A 26329-nucleotide genomic window follows, 5' to 3' on the forward strand; every position below is an offset into this window, starting at 1 on the left:
ATAGCAGTAACAGGATCGGTCCGAGTCAGGATGGATTTATGAAGGGAAAATCGTGCTTGACTAACCTTCTGGAATTTTTTGAGGATGTAACTATGAAAATGGACCAGTGGATGTAGTGTACCTGGACTTTCAGAAAGCCTTTGATAAAGTCCCACATAGGAGATTAGTGGGCAAAATTAGGGCACATGGTATTGGGGGCAGAGTACTGACATGGACTGAAAATTGGCTGGCTGACAGAAAACAAAGAGTAGCGATTAATGGGTCACTTTCGGAATGGCAGACAGAGACCAGTGGGTACCGCAGGGTTCAGTGCTGGGACCGCAGCTGTTTACAATATATATTAATGATTTAGATGAGGGAATTAAAAGTAACATTAGCAAATTTGCCGATGACACAAAGCTGGGTGGCAGTGTGAAGTGTGAGGAGGATGTTATGAGAATGCAGGGTGACTTGGACAGGCTGGGTGAGTGGGCAGATACAGTTTAATGTGGATAAATGTGAGGTTATCCACTTTGGTGGTAAGAACTGGAAGGCAGATTATTATCTAAATGGAGTAAAATTAGGAAAAGGGGAAGCACAACGAGATCTAAGTGTTCTTGTGCATCAGTCACTGAAAGCAAGCATGCAAGTACAGCAGGCTGTGAAGAAAGCTAATGGCATGCTGGCCTTCATAACAAGGGGAATTGAGTATGAGAGCAAAGAGGTCCTTCTGCAGCTGTACAGGGCCCTGGTGAGACCACATCTGGAGTACTGTGTGCAGTTTTGGTCTCCAAATTTGAGGAAGGACATTCTTGCTATTGAGGGAGTGCAGCGTAGATTCACAAGGTTAATTCCCGGGATGGCAGGACTGTCATATGTCGAAAGATTGGAGCGACTGGGCTTGTATACTCTGGAATTTAGAAGGCTGAGAGGGGATCTTATTGAAACATATGATTATTAAGGGATTGGACACGCTGGAGGCAAGAAGCATGTTCCCGCTGATGGGTGAGTCCAGAACCAGAGGCCACAGTTTAAGAATAAGGGGTAGGCCATTTAGAACGGAGTTGAGGAAAAACTTTTTCACCCAGGGAGTGGTGGATATATGGAATGCTCTGCCCCAGAAGGCTGTGGAGGCCAGGTCTCTGGATGCTTTCAAAAAAGAGATGGATAGAGCTCTTAAAGATAGCGGAATCAAAGGTTATGGGGATAAGGCAGGAACTGGATACTGATTGTGGATGATCAGCCATGATCACAGTGAATGGCGGTGCTGGCTCGAAGGGCCGAATGGCCTACTCCTGCACCTATTGTCTATTGAGATCTCTCACCCTTATCCGAGATGGCTAATATGTGATTATTAATGCAGTTAACTCGGTTATCAATGTGGTTAACTCTTAATGTCTCCACAATTCAAGGGCATTATGAAATGAGTAATAAATACTTATATTCTCAACAACATACACATCGTCTATCGGTACTTATACTATAAGCCTCTGGAACTTATTTCCCAAACCCTTCTATCTTCATGCCCAAAAAAACACTCCCGAAGTCTAACTACTTAAATTATACCTCAATATCTCCCTTTTCATTTCTCATCCTTATTATTGTTTTTTCTTCAATTGCTACTCAGCTTTCTGTTTTTACAAATGATTTAGATACACCTTTGAGTGAGGAACACTGCATATTATATGTTACACTGTCACAGGAGTTTCAGGTGCCTTAAGCTAATTAACAAATGATATTCCCCATGATTAGGACCCAAACCAATATTAAATTGTATCTAAAAATAATTTAAAATTACTTAGCATTGGGTTGGCACGAATAGAGTGCAAATGTATTGTGGCATGAAACCGTACACAATAGATTAAAACAGTGCTGTCACTCACAGTTGCTATTGGGAATAATCTTAAACCACTATTTAGTAATCTGGAAACAGGAATGCGTTACAAGGTTCAAAATTTAGATGGGTTGAAAATGTTTTAAATTGTAGCCAGAGCTAATGTAGGCCCTCTTGACTGGAGAATCAATGGAAATTAATAATCAATACTTCTGCCACATTGCCCCACGCCTCCACAGCCCCAGGCACTCATGAGGAGAGCAATGTTAAAATGACTTAATTACAAAAGGAAATGTAAAGAATAGGGCATAGGAAGCGACAGGTAAATAGAGTTAGTGTTGAATTTACTATAGTATCAGCACATATGGGGTGGGGTGGTCTGAATGATGTGTTTCTGTGTTGTAGACTTGGTGACTACAGAAGTTTAAGGTAACTCTTGCAGACTGAAAGGAGTCTTTTTTATTGGAATCTGCATAAGCATTGACATTTCAATTTTCTGCATTTACAATGCTGTACACACTATGGAGAATACCATTTTTTGGTTCTCCTGTTCCCATCTTTCTTGAAGGGCTTTAAGGCCATAATGGGTGCGTGGTCGAAATATGAAAGTAAACTAGCCAACAATATCAAGAAGGATACTGTAAGTTTTTTTCACATATATAAAGAGTAAAAGAGGGTCAAGAGTAGATATTGGACCACTGGGAAATTAAGCTGGACAGGTAGTAATGGAGGACAAGGAAATGACAGATGAATTGAAGAAGTATTTTGCATCAGTCTTCACTGTGGAAGAGAGGAGCAGTATGTGGAAAGTTCAGGAGCGTCACGAGGGCGGAAGTGAGTGTAGTTGCTGAAAGAAGGTGCTTGGGAAACTGAAAGGTCTGAAGGTAGGTAAGTCACCTGGACCAGATGGACTACACCCCAGGCTTCTGAAGGAGGTAGCTGATGAGACTGTGCAGCCATTAGTAATGATCTTTCAAGAATCACTCGATTATGGAATGGTTCTGGAGTACTGGAAAATTGCTAATGTCATTCCACACTTCAAGAAGGGAGGAAGGCAAAAGAAAGGAAATTACAGGTCAGCTAGCCTGACCTCAGTGGTTAGGAAGATGTTGGATTCAGTTGTTTAAAATCTACTTTCGGGGTACTTGGAGGCACATGGTAATAAAGGCCAAAGTCAGCATACTTTCCTTAAGGGAAATTCTTGCTTGACAAATCCGTTGGAATTCGTTGAAGAAATAACAAGCAGGATAGACAAAGGAGAATTGATGGATGTTGTGTACTTGAATTTTCAAAAGGCCTTTAACAAGGTACTGCACATGAGGCTGTTCAACAAGATAAGAGCCCATGATATTACAGGAAAGATACAAGCATAGATAAAACATTGGCTGATCGGCAGGAGGCATAGAGTAGGAATAAATGGAGCACTTTCTGATTGGCTGCCAGTGTCTAGTGGTGTTCCACAGGGATTGGTGTTGGGACCACTTCTACTGATGTTGTATGTCAATGATTTAGATGACAGAATTGATGGCTTTGTGGCAAAGTTTACAGATGATACAAAGATAGGTGGAGGGGCAAGTATTGTTGAGGATGCAGGGAGGCTGCAGGAGGATTTGGACAGATTAGGAAAAAGGGCAAAGAAATGGCAAATGGAAGACATTGTCAGGAAGTGTACTGTCATTCACTTTGGTAGAAGAAATAAAAGCACAGACCATTCTCTAAACAGCGAGAAATTCAAAATTCAGAGGTGCAAAGGGATTTTGGAGTCATTGGGCAGGATTAGTTGAAGGTCAATTTGCAGATGGAGTCGGGTGAGGAAGGCAAATTTAGGGTTTGCATTCATTTCCAGAGGACTAGAATACAAAAGCAAGGATGTAACACTGAATCTTTATAAGGCACTGGTGATGCCTCACTTGGACTATGAGCAGTTTTTGGCCCCATATTTAACAAAGAATGTGCTGATATTGGAGAGGGTTCAAAGGAGTTTCAGGAGAATGATTCCAGGAACAAAAAGTTTATCATATGACGAGCGATTGATATCTCTGACCTTATACTTGCTGGAATTTAGAAGAATGAGGAGGAAACTCATTTAAAGTTATAGAATGTTGAACAGCTTTGATAGAGTGCACGTAGAGAAGATGTATCCTATTCCGGGGCAGTCTAAGACCAGAGGCCCCAGCATCAGAACAGATGTATGCCCATTTAGAATGGAGATGAAGGGGAATTCCTTTAGGGCAGATGGTGTTAAATCTGAGGAATTCATTGCCACAGGCAACTGTGGGTGTACTTAGAGCCTGGTCTTTGGGTGTACTTTATGCAGAGGTTGATAGGTTCTTGATTAGTGAGGGTGTGAAAGGTTATGGGGAGAAGGCAGGAAAATGGAGCTGATAAGGAAATGGATCAGCCAGGATGAAATGGTGGAGCAAACTCGACTGGCCAAATGGCCTAATTTTGCTCCTATGGTCTTTTGATTTGAGGCAACTGGAAGCCGCAAATAATTCTCTATGCTCTCCTTGTGCCTGATAAAATGACTTGCCAAACATCTGGTGAAATATTTTAATTTGCCAAAATGCTTTTGAGATGGCCATATTGTTTCACCAACAGTCACTTGCTCTGAAATTTGCTTTTTAGTAAAAAGTTAATAAAAGTGAATTTCAGAAGCAATGCACAATAACGTTGCTGTCTGACGGAGGTTGAATATCTCACTGCTAAAATTTTAGCAATACATATAATTTGAGATAGTGATTCAGTGGTACACCCCTCCTAATTATTATTTCTATGAAAGGCAAATTTATTATCATTTACTTCACAATATTGCCAAAAGCGAAAATGTCTTTTTTTAGGACAGTGATGGAATGAAAAATGAAATTAATTTTTATGGTTGGTTTTCTTACCGTATCACCTGCTGCATAAAACGATCAGGATCCTGCGCTGCAAATGTTGTGAGCAGTGTGCCCACGGGCATCTCCTCCTCCTGCCTGACTAGTTTGGGATTGGGAATGAAAAAGGGTGCCTCGTTAACATCCGTGACAGAGATTGCAACCGTTGCCGTACTCTGGAGTGAGGACTGTATTCCAGCTGCCAGTGGAGCTTGATTCATTACCACCACAGTCAGGACAAAGGCTCTGTTTATTTCATAATCCACTGGCTGAAAAACACAAAGTTCAGTGGGTTCAAATATGTATCTAATTCTCAGCATCATTTCTACTCCGGGTAATAAACAAAAACAAATTCCATGCAGCAAGAAGATTGAGCAAATTAACAGTGCCTAAATGCAAGCTTTGTGGTCCGTGGGGTTCAATGTCAGGATGCAAAACGGCTTTAACACAAGGACAGTATAGGTGGCATCAAGACAAAGTCCTGCATACCTTGCTGACACACTGGAGTGGGAGAGGTGTAAAAGGAGACCAGCTGGCAGAGAGGCTATCAGGACAGCCATTTTCATCAAGGAGAGAGCCAAGCCAGTAAAATCAAAGAGGCCTAAAACTGCCAAATCATAGGAGATAAGGATTGATGCGGGGAGAAAGCTGCAGTTCCTGGAGGTTGTGCAAACCACACTTCGATGAGACATCATACTGTAGTCCACCAAAGACAAGAAAATCATCCTGGTGGAGCTCATGGTACTTTGAGAGAAAGGATGCAAGGAGGCTCACGAGACAAAGGCCCTGAAATACCAGTCTTTAGTCCAGGAGTGCAGGGACAAAGGATGGCAGACGTGGCTATTCCCCCTAGAGATCGGCTGTAGAGGGTTCCTGGCAAGGTCAGCAGGGAGGTTGCTGTCTGCTCTGGGCCCTGATAAAAAGAACAAGAACCAAGCAGCTCGCAGGATGGCGGAGGAAGCAGAAAGAGCCTCTTGCTGGATGTGAAGCCGGTGAGAGGAATTGAGCTGGAAGTCAGGAGCAGGCAGACAGTGACTTGGCCACCACTGCTGACCAACCAACTGGAGAGTGTAGTGGTTAAGAGTCGAAACACACTATGAAGGTTGGGCACTACCTGATGACACCTGCTCCTGGCCAAAGGCTATGGTTACCTCATCAGATAACTGAAGAGAGTACCCCAGTGAATGGCGCAGTGCCTATCTGATGAGCAATGTAATTTTTCTTGATTTTAGAGTTGGAATGATTAAGCCTCAATTGTAAAACTATAGCCATTGTTTTAATATCAATATTTGCAATTCTTGTCATTCGCAACACAAAGTTCAGAATTCAAGTCCTATCACAGTCAATTCTTGTTTTAGGATTTGGAGTTACCTGTGTTTGAGGAGGGGAATAGAGGTAATCGTAATAATGAAGACAGAATACTGATTATGGCACACGCTATATAATAATGCAGCATATCGAAAGAATGTTTGTTATGAAAAAGTACACAGTTTTGTCCCAGAAAAGAAAAATAAATCCTTCCTGCAGCTGTCATTGTCTACCCTTCTAATTGGTGATGAAATTCTGCAAATGGCACCAATGAATAACTTGATTATCTGCAGACTTTTGTGAGTGTCGTCAATAGTGACTCAAAACACAGGTGAAAGAAAATCAATTGCCACCATGTTTCTGATCTAGCTGATCTGCCCTCAATTTGTACAATTTTGTATTCAATCTCATTCAATAAAATTATCCATTTCTTCTATGTTTGAGGTTAAAAATCAGGTGAACACAAAGAAACTTAGTGTTGCAGCTTATTATTTTAGTAGCTAATAGCAACTCAGCCATTATATCCAATGATCTAATTTTACTCTGACAGAACCCATGATAAGTAGCTATGCACATTTTGCTTTTTAGTTCATGTGGAAATAATAGATGTTTCAGATTAACATAAAATAACATAACTAGTAATTGCAAAGCTTATTTTGACACATATTATAGCAGGTTCATTTAAACCAAAATTCATTTATGACTCATTTTGAAGTAGTTCTAATGGGAGGTAAAATGTGAGCTTCAGATAAATTAATGAAATAAAGTTGTCGTACAAAGTCATTTACTTTACATACAGAAGCTGATGCAAAATTTGAATAAAGAAACGTAATCTTCCTTTGATAGAGCAAATACAGCATCAGAATCAGATTTAATATCACTGGCATATGTCTGAAATTTGTTAACCTTACAGTAGCAGTTCAAAGAAACACGATACAAATATAGAGGAAAAAACTGTGACATTAAGTGTATATATATACATAATATATATACACATAACATATATATATGTTTATTAAGTAGTTAAAATAAACAGTGCAAAATAACAGAAATAAAAAAATAGTGAGATAGTGTTCATGGATTCAATGTCCATTTTGGAATCAGATGGCAGAGGGGCAGATGCTGCTCCTGAATCAATTCTTCCTGATGGCAACAGTGTGGAGAGGGCATGTCCTGGCTGACGGGGACCCTTAATGATGGATCCCACCTTCCTAAGGCACACAAATTGTGTGTGTGTGTGTGTGTGTGTGTAAACCATCTTTTTTAAATCTCTCCCTCTTCTTATTCAAGCCTGATTATTAGCATTTCAACATCTCTGTATTTAAATTAATTAAATACAGTTGGTTTAAAATGACCATGTTTAAAACTGTTCTTGGCACTCAGAATGTGTTCGCAGGATGAGTGCACTAATGAAGGGAATCATTAGAGCATTTTATGAAGAGTGATGCATTACTGATAGGGCTGGTACAAATTCCTGCTGTCCTGATTACTGCTTGCTGCTGTGCCATGAATTGAGGCAAATCCACCAATGGTTTACCTCATGGCTTGGTGTGGAGAGGCTGTTTGTGAGGGCTTGTGTAGACTCTGCTGGGACAAGCGGTGTTGCTTCTCAAGGCTGAGATATGGTGTGCAGGGCTGCACCGTGGCCAGTACAGTGAGTACAGCAACTATTGGGCACTGCTACAGATTCCACAGTGTCTCTCATTAGCTCTTGTTGAAGCTGTTGTTCCCTTCTCTTGGTTTGCCTGTGATGTTTCTCCCAAGCGTAGAGATTTCATTATCGTAAATACAAAATCTCAGCGGTGGAGAGACCGGTGGAACTAGTTGGTATGTTTGCAAATGATAAGCCACTAACAGTGCCAACAATGGCCCACATTCACCATGTCATCCAAGGTGAAGTCCCGAGCCTCACATTCGTAGCTGAGCTGATGCACTACTCACTACAGCCTGCACAGCACCAACCGCTTCACATGGTGCCACTGGTGACTTATTCCTGGAGCAGCGCCACTGCAGGGCAGGGATTCATCCCAGTATCTCAGCAATGGAGCACACAGCTCCAGTAGATGTCTTCCTTACAGCAGGGTTATGCTTACCCATGAGTGTTTGGTTTGGAGGACCAAGAGCACCCTACTAAGAGCACTGGGATACCAGGGTAGCTCTCCTTCCAAAATCGTTGTGCAATAATAATAAAAAAAAATCACAACTAAAAGGAACTGAGATACTAACAAAATGGCAGCAATAATCTGTGGATCACTTACAGATACTTGGTTTAAAAGATTAATAGATATAAGGTACAAAACATCGTGGAATTACTTAACAGTTTAGAAAACATATGTATTAAATGAAGATGCCAAGAGAAAATCTAGTAGCCTAAGTATGCATAATCAGGAAATTTACAGATAAAGCAGACCAACAAGATGAAAGAATTATAAAGTATACTTCATGCAACAGCTTACAATGACATTTATTTAATATTTTGAAATGAAGAATTGGCTACTAATGAGATATACAACATTGATGTGTTGCTTCTTGATAGGGGTTTTCCAATACATTTGAACAGCACAAAGTCCGTTGAGCAAAAATTGAGAGCTCAAGTTTCTATACTTTAAATAAGGTTAGTGCTCCAAAGCTCTTAATGAACAAATTACATTAAATGTTTCACTTTCAAGCATACAAACTCATGCTTTTACGTGAAACATTGCTTAACGGGTTCAGGAACTGTAGCTTTACTCCTCAGCTGCAGTGTTCGGTCTAAAGCAGATGCCATATACATGCCGGAAAATTACATGCCAGATGTTGGATGGCTTAACTCCTGCATTTCCTCATAATCTGAGGACATACTGGACAACTAGTCTTGTGTTAAACTTAAACTAACTGTCAAAACTTGCAAACAGAACCACTCATGAGCTCACATCCACAAGAGATGCATTTGTAACTGAACATTTTCTTAAGTGTTCAAAATATATATCACTGATTATTTCAAAAGTGGTTGTGAATACTTTGAATAAATACAACCACAACCACAGAATTAAAGGTTACAACTTACCTTTACTACAATAACCATGCCATCACTGGTGGCTGGATCGGTCTTAATAACAAAATGACCAGCAGGGTCGCCACTGACTATGCGGTATACAGCATTCCAATTTGTAGTGTGTGGCTGGTCTCGATCAATGACAGTCAAGTTAGCAACGATGACTTCTATTTTGTTCTCTTGGACTTCTCCGTAGTACTGGAAATAAAGAAAGGAAGGCACAAAGGAAGACATATTGCCTTAGATATTAAGTAGATTAGAATATTCTGAAGACTGAAACATAGTCTACCTTCAATTATTACAATAGAAATTTGATGAATGAATGAATAATAGTCACACAATTGATTATTATACTTTATATTAACCATTAAAAAACAATTTTTGGTTATTTTGATGAAGATGCAAGGGTAAATGGTTTCATCTGCAATATGGAAACAGTGCAATTACATTTGGGTGTCCAACTTTCCAAAAGGAGTACCAATCAACTATGTATTTTAACAAATTAAAACAGCAATGCTGCTAACAAAGTCACTTACAAGACTCAACAGTGCATAATCGGAAAACCATACTTTGCTCATTGATAACCAAATTATTTTGCTTTTCCACTCCTTAGTAGCAACTGTGTGAAAATGGTTTTTAAGTATATTTAACAGTTCATGTATTTCCTTCAATTGTTATTAAATTTAAATAATTATTGTATCTTTTAGGTATCTGATAATACATTATGAAATAATAGGTATAAGTGATTAGTTCTTCAAGATACAGTTGAGACTAAAATTAATTAAATCAAAATAGCAGATATTGATTTAATATTTTCCATCTGCTTTCACGGATGATAAAACTTCAATGGCACATGAGAATTCAAAAAGAAATAAGTGATTAAACAGATGTTTAGGAAGTGGTAATTCCCAGGATAAGGAAGACTTCAAATGCCACAATTATTTAATTGTAGCAAAGGAAACCTAGCTTCCCCTAGAGCTGTTAATTTAACCAACACACATCAAAGTTGCTGGTGAACGCACCCTGATGAAGGGTCTCAGCCTGAAACGTCGAATGTACCTCTTCCTAGAGATGCTGCCTGGCCTGCTGCGTTCATCAGCAACTTTGATGTGTGTTGCTTGAATTTCCAGCATCTGCAGAATTCCTGTTGTTTGCTGTTAATTTAACGTTAGTTTTAGCAAAGTCACAGACATTTACAATGGGAGACAGAATGAGAACTTGAACATGAATAGTGGAATTTGTGATCTTGGCGTCCATTTGCTAATATGATAGCAAAATCAGAGATTCTGGGGGTGGTGGGCGCAACATAGTGGTGGAAGTTTTGGACAAATAAAATCTGAAGTGCCACTACCACCATATTGACCTCATCCAGACAATCCCCACATCAGATGTAATCAATGATCCTCACTTTAAATATAGCATTATAGAAAAGTAGTCAAAGCCAAAGTTAAAGTAAGTTTATTATCAAAGTAGGTATACGTTACCATACACTAGCCTGTGATTCATTTCTTGTAGGCATTTACAGGAAACTATTGAATTCATGAGAAACTATACGTAAATAAAGATTGACAACCAATGTGCAAAAACAAACAAAAAAGAAGACTGAAACATGAGTTGTAGAGTCGTTGAAAGTGTGTGTGCAGTTTGTGGAATCAGTTCAGAGTTGTGGTGATTGAAATGATCCATGCTGGTTCAGTACCTTGATGTAATGCAATAACTGTTCTGGAAGCTGATGTGGGACCTAGGGCTCCTGTACCTCCTACCTGATGGTATTAGCAAGAAGAAAGCATGGCCTGGATGATGGGGATCCTTGCTGATGGATCCTGCTTTCTTGTGGCAGTGCTCTAAGTGAATGTGCTCAACAATAGGAAGGGCTTGCCTGTGAAGGATTGCTTTATTAGTGTCTCCAAATCTTTCTGTTATATGCCTCAATATGGGGAAAAATCGTGGCCAGAATAATATTTGAGTGCCAGTGGATCAAGTGTCAGTAAAGAAATGAAGGGATCCTCATGAAAAAATCTCTCTAGCTTTTATCTCTGTTTCTGTTGAGGCATAGAGAAAACTACAGCTCTTTCCAATTTGAAAAAGACTTCTCCATGTTTAAACTTCCACTCCCTCTTTGAGAGTTACCTAAATCTGCACCACTCCGGCTCAGGTGAGTCAACTATACGTTTGACCTGCAAGCTTACCAGATATGCAAGTTATCCCACTGCCATATCACTCGATTGAAGGAAAACTCTCTACCATGACTAAAATACTTTCCATCTAACGACGTTCTATTTGTAGTTTCGTACATTTGGTACAGACTCAGAAATCCCACAAAGGTATTTAATTACTTCTTTGCATTATCTTCCCCATCTCATAAACACATAAGAAATATAATCTGTTAGGGTCAGATGTTTTCTTGTACTTGCTCTGCCATTCAATGACATACGATCATGGCCTTAGCACCACTTTTTCACACATTCCTTATAATTCTTCACTATGCTCAAAAATACTTCCTGTCCATCCTTGAATGGCTTCATTTCCAATGACTTCATTTCCACATCTCCCTGGAGTAAAGAAGTTCAGTGAGGCATAATCTCTGATAGGATAAATTTCTTCTCAACTGCACCTTAAATAAGTGACCCCTTCTTCTGACACTAATTTCCCATGACTGGAACATCTTCTTAGAATCTCTGTTGCCAAGCACCCTCAGAAACTTCTCTGTTTTGGTAAGATTACATCTCATTCTTCTAATTTCCAACAAGTAATGATCCAACTTGTTCAATTTTTTCTCATGAGGTAATCTAGTCAGCCTTCTCAGTAAATGCAAAACTTAAATAAGGAGACAAAACTTCCTGCAGAAATCCAGATGCAGTCTCACTGAAGTCATGAACAGCTGTAACTTGACCTCACCTCACTTTTGTACTCTATCCCTTTGAAATGAAGACTAACATGACTTTTGCTTCCACAATTACTTCCTGTATCTACTCACTGATTTCTTGTGCTTCCTGTAAAATGAGACTCTGATCTCCCTGCATAGTAACATATAAGTCTGCTTCCATTTAAATAATATTCTTCTTTTCTATTCTTCAGGAATCAGTAACTTCTTATTTCTCACATTATATTCATTTACCAAATGTCTTCCCTTCTTTATGTCCTTTTCACAATGTTCTTTATGGTGTATCTTTGTACCATGAACAAACTTAACTATAGTACACTTTGTAGTTAAGGCCCTCAGCATATGACAATTCCAAGAAAAATGCAGAATACAGAATTACTTCAAATGGTTTTTTTTGATTTCACCAATGCCTTTGACTCCACTGGTTGGAGGTACTGTGGCACACTCTTCTCAAGATGATTTTCTGGCTGCCTTCAAAAAGACAACTTCATTTGATGCATTTTATGTGCGAACTTCCTGTTAAGATGGCGCTATTGAATGCCTGTTACAGCTCTCTGGTAGTTAAAACGTTTAGAAATCTGACTAAAAACTTCATTAAAATCACCTTTCCTGAGGTAAATTGTGTTAAATTATTGCCACAAATAGTGAAGAGGCGAGTGGTGAGGAGGCAAGTTCGGAGGATGAACTGAGATGGTGTGTTGCAGAATTGATGCAGATGAAGTGAGTCATTCAGAGAGGAGAAGGTGGGACACTGGTGTTCTGATGCTCATACAACTGGCCCGGGTGCAAGGTTGTATCACTCTGGATGCCGAGAGAAGAAGTTAGGGTAGAGGACAGTCGATGCCCATACAACTGGCCTGGGGGTGAGTTGGATCGCTCAGGGCACTGAGCTGCTTAGAAGAGCTTGAGAGGGGCTTTGGGCTGAGCAGAGAAACCTGGGTCCAGAGTGAGTCACTGGCACGTGTTCTAGGCTCTGAGACCTTCGCAGTAGCCGGATCCTAGTGCGAGGTATGATCCGCTGTTTAGAGAATTTAAACGCCAGCCCAGATCAGAGGCAAGAGCTGATTTCACTCGCTCTCCGCAATATTCACTCCTCCCTCCAGGGCACTAGAGCCTTTCGCTGTTCCATTGTTTGTTCACTTTAAACGTAGATAGACTGAAAATACAGTCGGGATCCAAGTCGGGAGCCAATTTTGTTCGCCCTCTGCAATTGTCACTCCTCTCTCCATGGCGCTGAGGCTATGACGACTGCCTGGCTGCTGTGCTTTTTAACTGCTAATATGGTGAACTCAGAAGCATGACTCCAGGTTGCTCTGGGGTTTGGATCTGAGGACTCAATTTGGTTCAGAACATTGTTGTTCACTTCAATTGTTTGCATGATCTGTGTTTTTTTTTTTCTTTCTGTTGCGCATCAGGTGTTGGTCTTTTATTTCTTTTCTTTAATTTCGGGTTTCTTGATTTGTGGCTACCTATACGCAAACAAATCCCAAGGTTGTATAATTTTTCGTTCTTTGACAATAAATGTACTTTGAATCACGCATGCTCCACGATGATATTGATAGAATGGGAGGAAAAGATGGCAGCGCGATACAGCGCGCGCAGCCTCTACGGTGATGAATAGCTGTTATCTGTCAAGTAGAATGCCGTGCACAATACTGATTTGATGGAGGCAGACGTGAGAGCATGGAGGAACATCTGGTGAAACTTCTAAAGTGCCTGTTTCGCTGCCACAGCTACTGTGTGATCCGAAATCTCTGGAGGGGAAGGCCCCGAATCCTCGGCTTTTCTTGTTGCTTGGCGGCTGGGGCCAGCATCGAAGCGCTTGGCAGAGATGGTGCTCGGTGCTCAGTGTCGTAGGGCTGATCGGAGGCTCGAAGTTTTCGGACGGACTCAGAGTCGGACTGTGGTCGGTGCTTCCAGGATGCTGCATCGGCAAGGTTTGCGGCGCTGGAAGCTCATGGCAGGGAGAGTTTCTCCCTTCAACCGTCTGCGTGAGATGATGGGCTATCGGGACTTTGAGACATTTTTTTACCGTGCCCATGGTCTGCTCTTTATCAAATTACGGTATTGCTTTGCACTGTTATAACTATATGTTATAATTATGTCGTTTTTGTCAGTTTTAGTCTTGGCCTGTCTTGTGTTTCTGTGATATCATACTGGAGGAACATTGTATCATTTTTTAATGCATGCATTTCTAAATGACAATAAATGAGGACTGAGTGTCCTCATAATCAAATCTAATCTAACAATCTAATCTATTATTAACCAATGAGTCTTCAACAGAACCATTTTTACTGAAGACTGATTTCAAACATCGCTTTGTCATTGTACCAACATGCTTTTCAACCTATCTTCCAAAACTGCTGCAACTCATTTCCAACAAACTTCCTGCAGGAGTAAAGCTAATCTTCAAAACATAGGAAAAGCTGCTCTGTTTTAGGTATGATGAGAAAACAGATAGAATGGGTTTGTTTTCCTTGGAGCACAGGCAACTGAGGGAGGTCAGAATCAGAATCAGAATTAGAATCAGAATCAGAGTTAGAATCAGAATCAGATTTATTATCACCGGCACGTGACGTGAAATTTGTTAATTTAGCAGCAGCAGTTCAATGCAATAAATAATCTAGCAGAGAGAGAAAAAAATAATAAATAAAATAAAACATAATAATAAATAAACAAGTAAATCAATTACATATATTGAATAGATTTGTTTTTTAATGTGCAAAAACAGAAATACTGTATTTTAAAAAAAAGTGAGGTAGTGTCCAAAGCTTCAATGTCCATTTAGGAATCGGATGGCAGAGGGGATGAAGCTGTTTCTGAATCGCTGGGTGTGTGCCTTCAGGCTTCTGTATCTCCTGAATGATTTACAACCTTTTGCAGCTTCTTTCCGTCCTGTGCAGTAGCCCCTCCATACCAGACAGCGATGCAGCCTGTCAGAATGCTGTCCACGGTACAACTATAAAAGTTTTTGAGTGTATTTGTTGACATGCCAAATCTCTTCAAACTCCTAATAAAGTATAGCCACTGTCTTGCCTTCTTTATAACTATATTGATATGTTGGGACCAGGTTAGATCCTCAGAGGTCTTGATACCCAAGAACTTGAAGCTGCTTACTCTTTCCACTTCCGATCCCTCTGTGAGGATTGGTATGTGTTCCTTCATCTTACCCTTCCTGAAGTCCACAATCAGCTCTTTTGTCTTACTAATGTTGAGTGCAAGGTTGTTGCTGTGTCACCAGGCACTAGTTGGCATATCTCACTCCTGTACGCCCTCTCAACACCACCTGAGATTCTACCAACAATGGTTGTATCATCAGCAAATTTCTAGATGGTACTTGAGCTATGCCTAGCCACAAAGTCATGTGTATACAGAGAGGAGAGCAGTGGGCTAAGCACACACCCCTGAGGTGCTGATAAAATAATGAGGGGGCATGGATAGGGTTGATGGAGGCAACTCTTTCTGATTGAAAAAGTATCTAAAACTAGAGGGGAAATGATTAAAGCTAGGAATAAGAGGTTTAAAGGAAATCTGAGAAATAACTCCTTCAAACAGAGGGTGGCTGAAATTTGGAATGCAGTCTGAAGGGCTGAAACAGGTACTCTTACAACATTTAAGTAGATAGATGAGTACTTGAGTCACAAGGTGGGAGGGCTGGAGGCCAGGCTGGTAAATGGGATTAGAATAGGTAGCTACTTGACAGTTGATGCAAACATTATTAGAAGTGCAAGGCAAAAACAGCAGAACATAAGTAGTCAAGCAGAAGCACAAAAGTAGGTCTAATATGAAAGGGAAGATAGTCATATTTTTGGTTTGAAAATGGAGAACTGACTAGGTATTTTGGGACATGCCCACATCCCATTTCTGCGGTCTGACAGACAGACGGACCAAGTATGCCCCCCTTACCAGAACTGAGGTAGTCTGAAAGGGATACACAAAGTCCTACCGGATATAGCGTCATTGTCCTAGCTCAGAAACAGTAAACAGGCTGTTTGGTAACATCAGGGATAAACACAAGAGCAGGCTCTCGGATGTCTATGAGTTGGTACAACTTTCTCCTTATGTTTATACTATGTTGTATATACATACAATGTATACAATCAACTGCTAATATTATTAATTTTCCTTTGTGCACCCCACTGGTTATAAATAATATTTTTTTCATGAATGAAATGGATCTGGTTTCTGGGTGATTCTTCAGTTGTTCAATTTACACTAAGACGGGGTGGGGTTAAAGGTCTGTTTATGTGTTGTATGACCTCATGCTTACAGTGACTACATTCTACAGAACCTAGGCCAGCTAGCCCTGGTGGTGTAGGTCCAAGTGGTTGGGGGTCCTTGATGATGGCTGCTGCTTTCTAGCAACAGTGCTCTGTGTAGATGCGCTCAATGGAGGAAAGGGCTTTCCCATGATGGACTGGGCCATATTCACTACTTTGTAGGATTTTCAATTCAAAGGCATTGGTGTTTCTGTACCAGGCCATGAGGCAACAAGTCAATATACACTCCGCCTAACATCGGTAGAATTTTCTCAAAGTTTTAGATGTCATGCCAAATCTTTGCAAACTTCTAAGGAAGCAGAGGCACTGCCATGCTTTCTTCATAAATGCACTTACGTTCTGGACCCAGGGCAGATCCACTGAAATAATAACACTGACGAATTTAAAGTTGCTGACCCTCTCCACCTCTGATCCCTCGATGAGGATTGGCTCTAGTTTCTAGTTTCTCCCCTAGTTTCCTCCTCCTGAAGTCCAAAATCAGTGCCTTGGTCTTGCTGACAATGGGTGAGAGGTTGCCTTTGTGGCACAACTCAACGAGATTTTCAATCTACCTCCCATATGCTGATTTGTCACCAACTTTGGTTCGACTAATGACAGTGGTGTCGACAGCAAACTTAAATATGACATTGGAGCTGTGCCTTGCCTCACAGTCATAAATATAAAGCTAGCAGAGCAGGGGGCTCAGCACATTGACTTGTGATGCACCTGCACTGATGGAGATGCTGTGGCCAATCCAAACTGACTATGGTTTGCAAGTGAGGAAATCAAAGATCCAATTGCACAAGGAGGTATTGCAACTAAGGTCTTGAAGTTCAATGGTTATTTTTGTGGGGATATAATGTTGAATGCCAAGCTGTAGTCAATAAAGAGCATTCTAGTGTATGCATCTTTGCTGTCCAGATGTTCCAGAGTTGAGTGAAGAGCCAATGAAATGGCACCTGCTGTGGACCTGTTGTGCCGGAGGGCAAATTGGAACAGATCCAAGTTGCCTCTCATTATTGTGCATTATTCAGTGGTACAATTTGCATATGGAACCTCCGCAACACAAGGCAATTTCTAGGAATTCAGAAGCTTCTAAAATTGGTGCCTGAAGCTTCAATTCCTATTTCTCTAATGATCGCTGGCTTAATTTCATATAGTTAAATCAGAATTTATCAATGTATGGTTATTGAAATCATTTAGTTTCAAGGTAGGATATTGTTACAATTAGGCAGCTCATAAAAATACAGCATGATACTTTCAGGACATCTTAACCTTTACTTTCACTTAATCATATTACAGCTGAAGAACAAGGTTCACATCTTTAAAAGATTTTAACAACCTTATTCAAATTCTCTCCAAACCGCTGTGTTTAACTGCATAACATTATTTTAGTTCTCCAGCTAGAGTCGGTGGTTATTTTGCAAACTTTGGATCAAATAAAGATTACTACAGTTCTATACTATTAATCTTCAAAGTAATGAATTTTCTGTACAGAAAAAATCTAATTTTTCTGATATCTACAAGCAAGATGCAGAAATCAAAATGAATTATTTATGAGCAATGAGAAAGTGACAAAGTGATATTTCATGTAGTCTATTTGATTGTATCATTGTCCTCCAAGGGTCAATACTGAATGGTGATGTACTGTATAGTTGAAATCATAGAAATATAGAAACCCTACAGCACAATACAGGTCCTTCAGCCCACAAAGTTGTGATGAACATGTCCCTACCTTAGAAATTACTAGGCTTACCTATAGTCCTCTATTTTTCTAAGCTCCATGTACCTATCCAAAAGTCTCTTAAAAGACCCTATCTTATCTGCTTTCACCACTGTCACCAGCAGCCCATTCCACGCACTCACCACTCTCTGAGTAATAAACTTACCCCTGACATCTCCCCAGCAGCTTAGACCTGTGTCCCCTTGTGGCAACCATTTCAGCCCTGGGAAGAAGCCTCTGACTATCCACACCATCAATGCCTCTCATCATCTTATACTCCTCTAACAAGTCACCCCTCATCCTCCGTCACTTCAAGGAGAAAAGGCTGAGCTCACTCAACCTATTCTCAAAAGGCATGCTCCCCAATCCAGGGAACATCCTTGTAAATCTCCTCTGCACCCTTTCTATGGCTCCACATCCTTCCTGTAGTGAGGTGACCAGACTGAGCACAGTACTCCAAGTGGGGTCTGACCAGGGTCCTATATAGCTGCAATAAATCACTCTCAAAATTGTTACAGGAAGTTAGGAAGTGGATTCTTTTCTTTTGGGTTAAGTATTTTTCAATGTGTTAAAATCTAAAGTTAATAAAACTTAACTAAATTACACCAGAAACATTATTATAATCTATGGGGATTGACATGGACTTCTCTGACAGGTTCCAATGAGACCTCCAGGTGGAAATGACAAAACAGCTGGTGGAAACAACACACAAACACCTTTCAAATTTTGTAAAAGTATAAAGTGTGCTACATGTCTGGAACATTACTGATTTTACTTTTGGAGTCTAATAACTACTCTGTTTAACACACAACTGCTGCATCTTAGAGCATTACAACCAACACCCAAGATGGACACCTAGAGATTGGATTCATGGATATTCTATGACTGTTTTGAAATATCTGTGCCCATTTCTCACCCATTGAGAAACTGGACTGTTCCAGTCACAATTCTCCTTAACACTGCTTTCATTTCTGAACTCCAGCTCAAAGATCCTTAAGTTCTGGGCCCAAAATTGACACTGATTGTGGTGACTTGGAGCTACCATATTCAAGAGGAGATGTTCTTACTAACCATCTTCAAGCAAGAGTGGGAAAGTGGTTGTTCTCTTATGGGAAAGGTAACATTTTCTACTCTTTCCCCCACTATTTTCTGTTATTCTCTCTCCCACTCCTAACTTTGCCTCATTCTGATTGCAGCCTGCGGGATCAGCTGAAAACCCCTGATTCTTTTGCAATAGGTAAACAAACAATTGGCAGGATAGCTGCAAAGGCCAGTAAGCAGCAGTTTTTGTGAAACCTACGAATGGAATTTTAACACTGCAAATGAGCAGCAAACCATGCTAAAAATTCCTTAAAGATACGTATCCCAAATTCATGACTTTTTTGACTTCAAACTTGGGAGCAGTCTGCATCCTTTTAAAGGACCAAATTGCCCAAAAAGTCTTTTCATTCTAATTTACTTATTTTTTAAACTGAGTAGAGCAAGTTTACTAAGGAAGCATTTTTAGTTATATTCTTTTTTTGCAAAGGAGCACGTTTCATCTGTGTGTTTATTCCCTTTACATGCCAAGCTCTATAGGTTCTATTAGATTTAAAAATGAGTGATCAGCACATTGTTTGATAGTCCATAACTAGTGGTCACTGCAAAGCTTGAAATTTATCATAGTAAATGTTAAAAGCATTTGAGATAGTCAGGACCATCTTTTTATATAGAGTCCAATTACCATATCAGGCAGATCATTTTCAGATGGAAGAAGAAAGGGGTGTGAAAGAAAGAAAAGATGCAGTATGGCTTGACTAGAATTAATCTTCTTTATCAAGTCAACTATCAGAGTTGTACTTTCAAATTAGGAAAGATCCCCTTGAAATTTTCTTTCTATCTTCAATCATTCTCAGATAATTTTCCTTTTCAAAAACCACTCTGGTTTCTAGTGGAGTGCTTCTGCCTTGTGAAATTTCTCAGCACCTATATCTTGTTATATTTAATACCTTGTCAGTAAGGGCATAATTTTCTGTGTAATCAAACCTTTTAGTTTTCCTTACATACAACTTGTAGCCCATTTCTTGCCTCTCTTCCTCAGAGCAAAAGAACAAAACCAAATCACTGATTCCAGAGGTATTTCAATAATCAATATTATGGACAGAGGCAAACTTAAATTATTTTCTAGATAAATGTTCAAGATGAAGTGAAGTGCAATGTTTAATCTCATTTTAAAATGGACAATCATAATGTCTATCTTTGCACAGAATAAATAATGAAGAGGTAATTGAAAATCTAACGGTTCCTGGGGGATACCCTATAAAACAAACAGTTCGATATTTTAATGAATTCCCGAGCTATGATTTCCAACAGCAAACTTACTTTCTCGGCGTTCCCACGATACTGGACATGATCAGTTCACTTAGAATTTTGTGCTAGCTTATTTTAAAATCTTGCATGTTCAATTATAACTGAAATTGTTTTTACAATCTTTAACTTTAGCAACATCATTATTATTGCTTCCCGAATATAAGAACATTCCCTTGCATTGTTTGGTGAACCTTTTGAGGAAGCAGCTTGCTCCAAAACTTGTCATTTAATCACTGTATCCAGTTACTGGCAGGTCGATGAATGATCCAGATGGTCTCTCCTTTATGCATTCTCCCCACTGAGGAAACACCATGCTTCAAGTCTACATCAAACCCTTAAGATTAAAAGCTCTAATCATGTGAACATTCATACTTACTGGGCTACCACCCATTAAAAAATTCAAATAGAATCTATTAAGGATACTATCTTGGATTGTAAACTGAATCATCTAACTCTTATAATTAAGGAATGCACTTCCAATTTATATTTGTTACTCAATTTGAAATATAGCAACACACTCCACTACACTGCTTTATTCAAAGAAAATCCTTCGTCATACGATTCCTAAATTTCAAACAAAAAAGGCAATGGTAATGACACATATTTAAAAGTTGAAGACAAAAACTGAACAGCAGGCACTTATACGGATAGGTACTTAATACTCACTGTGGCAGCAGTAAATTCTGGAGGATTATCATTCATGTCAGTGACAATAATGAGTGCAGTGGCTGTGTTAGAAAGCCCATAGTTGAGATTTCCATCCATGTCAGTGGCTTGGACAGTAATTGTGTATCGTGGGACTTTCTGAAAGATAAGGACAGAGACTTCAATTACTGAACCAGGATACAGTTGGAGTGCCAAGAGAATCACAAAAAGCGGAAGTGGACAGTCATGTTGAAGAGAATCATTCACTAGCTTATAGGAGCGTAAGCCGAAAGGAGTTTGGACTGATGGGATTGTGCTGCTGGGAGCTGACGTGTATTTGACAGACTGAATATTTGAAGCCCTGATGTGGGAATTCAACCAGAAAGGTTGACAATCCATTCCCCACCCACCCCTCCCTGCCCACAGGTGCTGCTCGACCCACTGAGTTCCTCCATTACAACGCTTGTTGCTCCATATTCCAGCATCTGCAGTCTCTTGTGTCTCCTTCCTTTTATTTAGTCTTGCTGGTTACATTCAAGCAGATTAAATATAGACATTTTAGCATCCCACTGCATAATGTTAACTCAGTCCAGGTGCAATATTATGTCAAGTCTGAGATTTTGCTGTACAAAGAAAAGGTTTCAGGAAAGATAAAGAAATCACATCACACAACACTCCAGATAAAGTATATTTCTTTTAAATGCTGTTAAGTAAGCAAATGGAATAACTATTTTGAAAATGTGACTGTATTGGAGAGGATGTACAGGTGTTTTCTGAAGATCTAGCCAAGTAACTGAAGAAAATTAGGTAAGGCAGTGTTATTTGAAAAAGAATCAAAGGAAGACTTAAATAAGTTGCATAAAGTTCTAAGAGGTGTAGCTATGTAAAGGAAACCTATTCCTTTAGAGTAAAAATAAACATAGTTTGGATTTAAAGTAACTGGCACAAAGATTAGAGGGGAGAATAGGAAAAATTTTTTACCCAAGGATGATATGAGGTTTAAGGACATGCCGCCTTAAAGGACAGAACAACTAGAACATTCATCACATTAAAACAGGTCTGTGTAATTGAATTACTGTGAGGCGCATGGTTATAAACCTTAGATCTGGTAGCTTCCTTCTGAATGGTACAAAGCAAGAGACTAAATGGCCTCCTTAATCACAATCTTACTATGATTCAGTGAAATGGCGATTCCACAAATGGCAATGCGATTACTGAACTGAAATCGGATTACAGCATTTTTATATATATTAATTGTTGAACAATGAATGGCATATTGAGGTTTGGAATATATTAAAGAAGAGTTATCAGGCAGATGTGTACCTGGAACTCAATGCATAATGTCAATTGATTTCAGCTTTGCCAGCTAATTGATTTTTCCTCAAATGAAGCATAGTAAGAAACATTTCCAAGTCCTTTGACATCTCTCAGAAACTTCAACTGAGCATTTTCTTTGTGAATCACCCTTAAATCCCAAGCATCATTTCTATATCAGAAATGCCCATAAACACATCATACTCTATCCCGGGGTACTTAAGCAAAGTTGAAATACCATAATCAGACTGCTGTGGCCAAATCAGAGAAGCTGAAACCCTACAGTTTGGCCTCCTACGTAAATGATAAACCCAGAACCACTCACTCTTCCAAACCTCCTGTCTTTTGACCTGCACTCTCCCAAAACATTATGGCCGCTGTGGTACCTGATCCCTCTCCCTCATTCCAGGACAGTGCTCTTTTGATACCTTCTCCATCCTCACTGCAGTCTGTACTCACCGTAGCCCTTCAGCCAACTTTCAGGGAGCACTGGAACTTTAGGTAGTCATTCTTTGTGTGTGCTATATATTTTTATTAAGTTGAAAATTGGACCAAGTCCTGACCTAATCCGTCGCGGTCACCTGCAATTATGACCATTTTCACCCATCGTCCTAGATAGGCATTTTGATGAGTTCACCTGGGAGTCTGCTGGTGATATTCAGATAACCTTGATTTCATAAAATTACCTGACAAACTTGACCCAAATGCTCATCCTTATTCCAACTGTGAAGTTAAAGAAACTGCATTGAATTTTGTTGTCATGAATCTGTAGTTATGCATTTGGCCCTGCATTTAATTTGATACACAGCTACCAGAACAGGAAAATGTGGTGACATTATAATACATTGAACATACCCATACACACATCCAATTTAAATAGGAAGAAAAGAAATGAGAGTTCATCTTACAACCTTGGTAAATAAATTCCTAAGTGCATAGACATTTCTGTGTACAGCACATTTCTGCAATTTGGAAAAGATATAAGTCGCAAGCTGACAGCATGGGTCAATAGATACCACCAAAGTTTAAGAGGGTAAAGTGACATGAGATTTACAGTAAGATGTTGTTTCCTGCTTGGCATTGCTGCCTGTCACACCTCCAACAGTGCCCTTAGGCGGGGACCACCACTCATTGATGTTTCGCCTCCTTAGCCCTGGTACCTCTCCTGGTGGTAGAGCAGTGGCAGGGGCATCTCCCTGCCATGCCCTGCAGCTTCCAATAGAGTTGGTCAGTCCCCCAATTTCTGTCCTTTTTCCTCAGCCACAGTCAAATGCTCCCCTTCTCTGCCTCTTCAGCCAACTCTCAGGTGGCCCTCCTGATTCCTGCTTAAGTCACTGCCATATCATGGAGTAACGTTGTCATCAACGCGCCAATTAAGACTTGGCATCCTACTCCACAGGGTAGCTGATAGTCCTCCAGCCAGCTTCCTTACGCTCAGCTGACAGATCTGAGTACATCAGACTTTTCTGCTTGTGGGCAGCCTCCACTCCTTCCTCTCATGGTATGAATCTAAAACTAACAGTTTCAATGTCAGAGAGAATGATGTTATTTTATCATCTATGCTGTTTGCTGATGACTTACTTCCCAGCATTTTTGAAAGAGGTGGCTTTAGAGAAAGTAGATCTTCTGAGGTAGATTCTGCGACTGTTTCTATGGATTTCAGTGGAGCTTTCAGTAGAAGTGTAAGGCAGAACCAGTGGAGATGTTGTATTTGGATTTCTGGAAAGCTTTCAATAAGATTATGCACAGGAGGTTAATTAATAAAGTTAGAATACATGGAAGTGGCATAAGCTAAGAATTGGTTATTGAACAGAAAGAGTGGGAATAAATGGATCTTTCTCAGATTCGCAGGCTGTGACAAGTTGGGTACAGCAGGGGTCGGTGCACAATTTATATCAGTGACTTGGCTGCCAGTACAAAATGTCACATTTCCAAGTTTCTGATAATAGCAGACCAGATGGAATTGTGAGTGTGAGGAGGAAGTAAAGGTTCTTCAAGTGAACATGGATGAACATACAGTAGAACAGTACACCATTTAGCCTATGATGCTGTGCTGATCTTGATGCCAATTTATACCAAATTTCCTTTTCCCGTCCATCATCCATATCCTTCAATTCCCTTTATATTCATGTGTCTGTCTAAAAGCCTCTTAAGCTTCACCAAACTGCCTGTTTTCAATACTGTCCCTAGTAACCTGTTCAGGCACTTACCACTCTGTGTAAAAAAAACCTGTGCTTCATATCAACTTTAAACTTGCCCCACCCCAACCTTAATAACACAACTTCTTGTCTTTGGCAGTCCTACCCTGACTGTCTATGCTATCTATGCTTCTCAAATTTGAAAACAAACCTTCTATTAGTTTTCCCCTCAACATTTGTCACTCTAAGTTTGTCCAATCTTGCTTTATGGCTCATTTCCTCTCATCCAGGCAGCATCCTGGTAAAGCCCTTCAGCTTCCACATCCTTCCTGTAGTGGGGCTAAGTGAGTGGACTAGAATACTGCAGATGGAATATAATGTGTAAAAAAGATAAGCACCTTCCCCGTAATGCACATATTAATCATCATCATTTAATAAATGATGAGGAATCAAGTGGTGTGGATATCCAAAGGACAATGTGTGTATTTGTACACAATTCACTGACGGCCAACAGATAGCTACAGCAAGTGAACAGGATAACAAATGATGGGCCAGTCTTTAGAAGAGTTTGATTACAGATACAAGGGAGCCTCACTACAGCTCTACAGTGCTTTGGTAAGATTGCACCTGGAGTATTATTACAGCTTCGATTTCCTTACCCAAGAAAAGATGTACTTGCCTTGGAGGCAGCATAGCAAAGATTTAATTGACTGATTCCATGGATGGTGGGATAAGGAATTGGGTAAACTAGGATTGCATTCTTTTCAATTCAAAAGGATAAGATGACAGTTCATCAAAATTTGGAAAATTCTTCAGGCACTTGACATGCAGGATGCTGAGAGAATACTTTCCCAGCTTGAGGAGTTTAGGATAACGGCAGCACAGATTTAATCATAATGGTATGCCATTTGGGACAGAGATGCAGAAAAAATTCTCAGAAACATTTGGAATTCACTAACCTTTCGAAAATATAGGGGCTATAGAAACAATGACTATATTCAAACAAAACAGAGATCAAGAGACTGCTGAGCATATGGGAATGAAGGGAAATGGAGAGAGCGCTGGAAATAAGCATTAAGGTGTAAGATTGACCATGACTTTGATGAACAGCAGCTCAAGGAGCCTTGTGATTTACCCCACCTCTTGTCTTACATTCATTAAATTTGGGTTGAAAATGAAGAGCTGGTTCATTATTTTGAAGAAATAGTGGCAGCTATCAAGTATAAAAGTGCTTCAATAGCCAATGTAATAGTTTCAGCCTAGAAATTAATTCAGAAATCCATTTATGTTGGTGTAAGTCAGGCTCTCATGGATCTCAAAATAATGTGCTCCCATCAAAGAGCACCACTCACAAATTCACCAGCCACATAGCTTTTTCTTCTGCCATTGTAGCATGACTCATATAAATGTAGCAACTGGATCAGCATTCAGATACGATAAGGAAAAAACTGACATTTTAATGTGGTACGCATTGCAGCGAGTTTCTCAGGACATCCTGTTATGGCACACCACTCATGTTAACTGCAGCTGGAAATTTCAACTGACATGAATAACATAATTAGACATATATGAGAGCTGATTATAAAAGTTCTCTTCATAATGAACAGTTAATAATATCAAATCTTTTTTTAGTCTTTTAAAGGACATCTCTCATTTCAACTGAACTGCTTTCTTGAAAACTATGAAGGTTTTTGTTTGGGGCATTTGTCTTCATGTACTTAAATTGTCCAGATTAATTAAGATGAGTTTTCATCTATAGGTACCATTTGGTCCTGAATATTAAGCAAGGGCATAAATCTGGGCAGAATGTTAATATGCTAAATATGTGTATCTTGCCAGATTCATCTCATCCTCACTGTGTTCTCAGTTTTTCTGTGAGAAAAATGCAGGAAAGATAACAAGAGATAAGGCAAGAACTTTCTGTTTTAAGCAATGGTTAAATATGCATTAAAATTTTGAATAAAAAGCGCCATGAACAAATGCCAG

General features: G+C 39.8%; 1 protein-coding gene across 1 annotated transcript in view; it reads right to left on the minus strand.

Moving 5' to 3' along the window:
- Positions 1 to 26329, minus strand: part of LOC134342830 (cadherin-4-like) — a 781531-nt gene that overhangs the window by 67759 nt on the left and 687443 nt on the right. The window contains exons 8-10 of the mRNA XM_063041443.1: positions 20913 to 21050; positions 9044 to 9229; positions 4705 to 4958 (exon numbers count right to left, since the gene is read on the minus strand). Of these exons, the coding sequence (XP_062897513.1) occupies positions 4705 to 4958; positions 9044 to 9229; positions 20913 to 21050 (578 nt within the window). The remainder of the gene's footprint in view (positions 1 to 4704; positions 4959 to 9043; positions 9230 to 20912; positions 21051 to 26329) is intronic.

The sequence above is a fragment of the Mobula hypostoma genome, chromosome 2, assembly GCF_963921235.1.
Source record: "Mobula hypostoma chromosome 2, sMobHyp1.1, whole genome shotgun sequence".
Lineage (NCBI taxonomy): Eukaryota > Metazoa > Chordata > Chondrichthyes > Myliobatiformes > Myliobatidae > Mobula > Mobula hypostoma.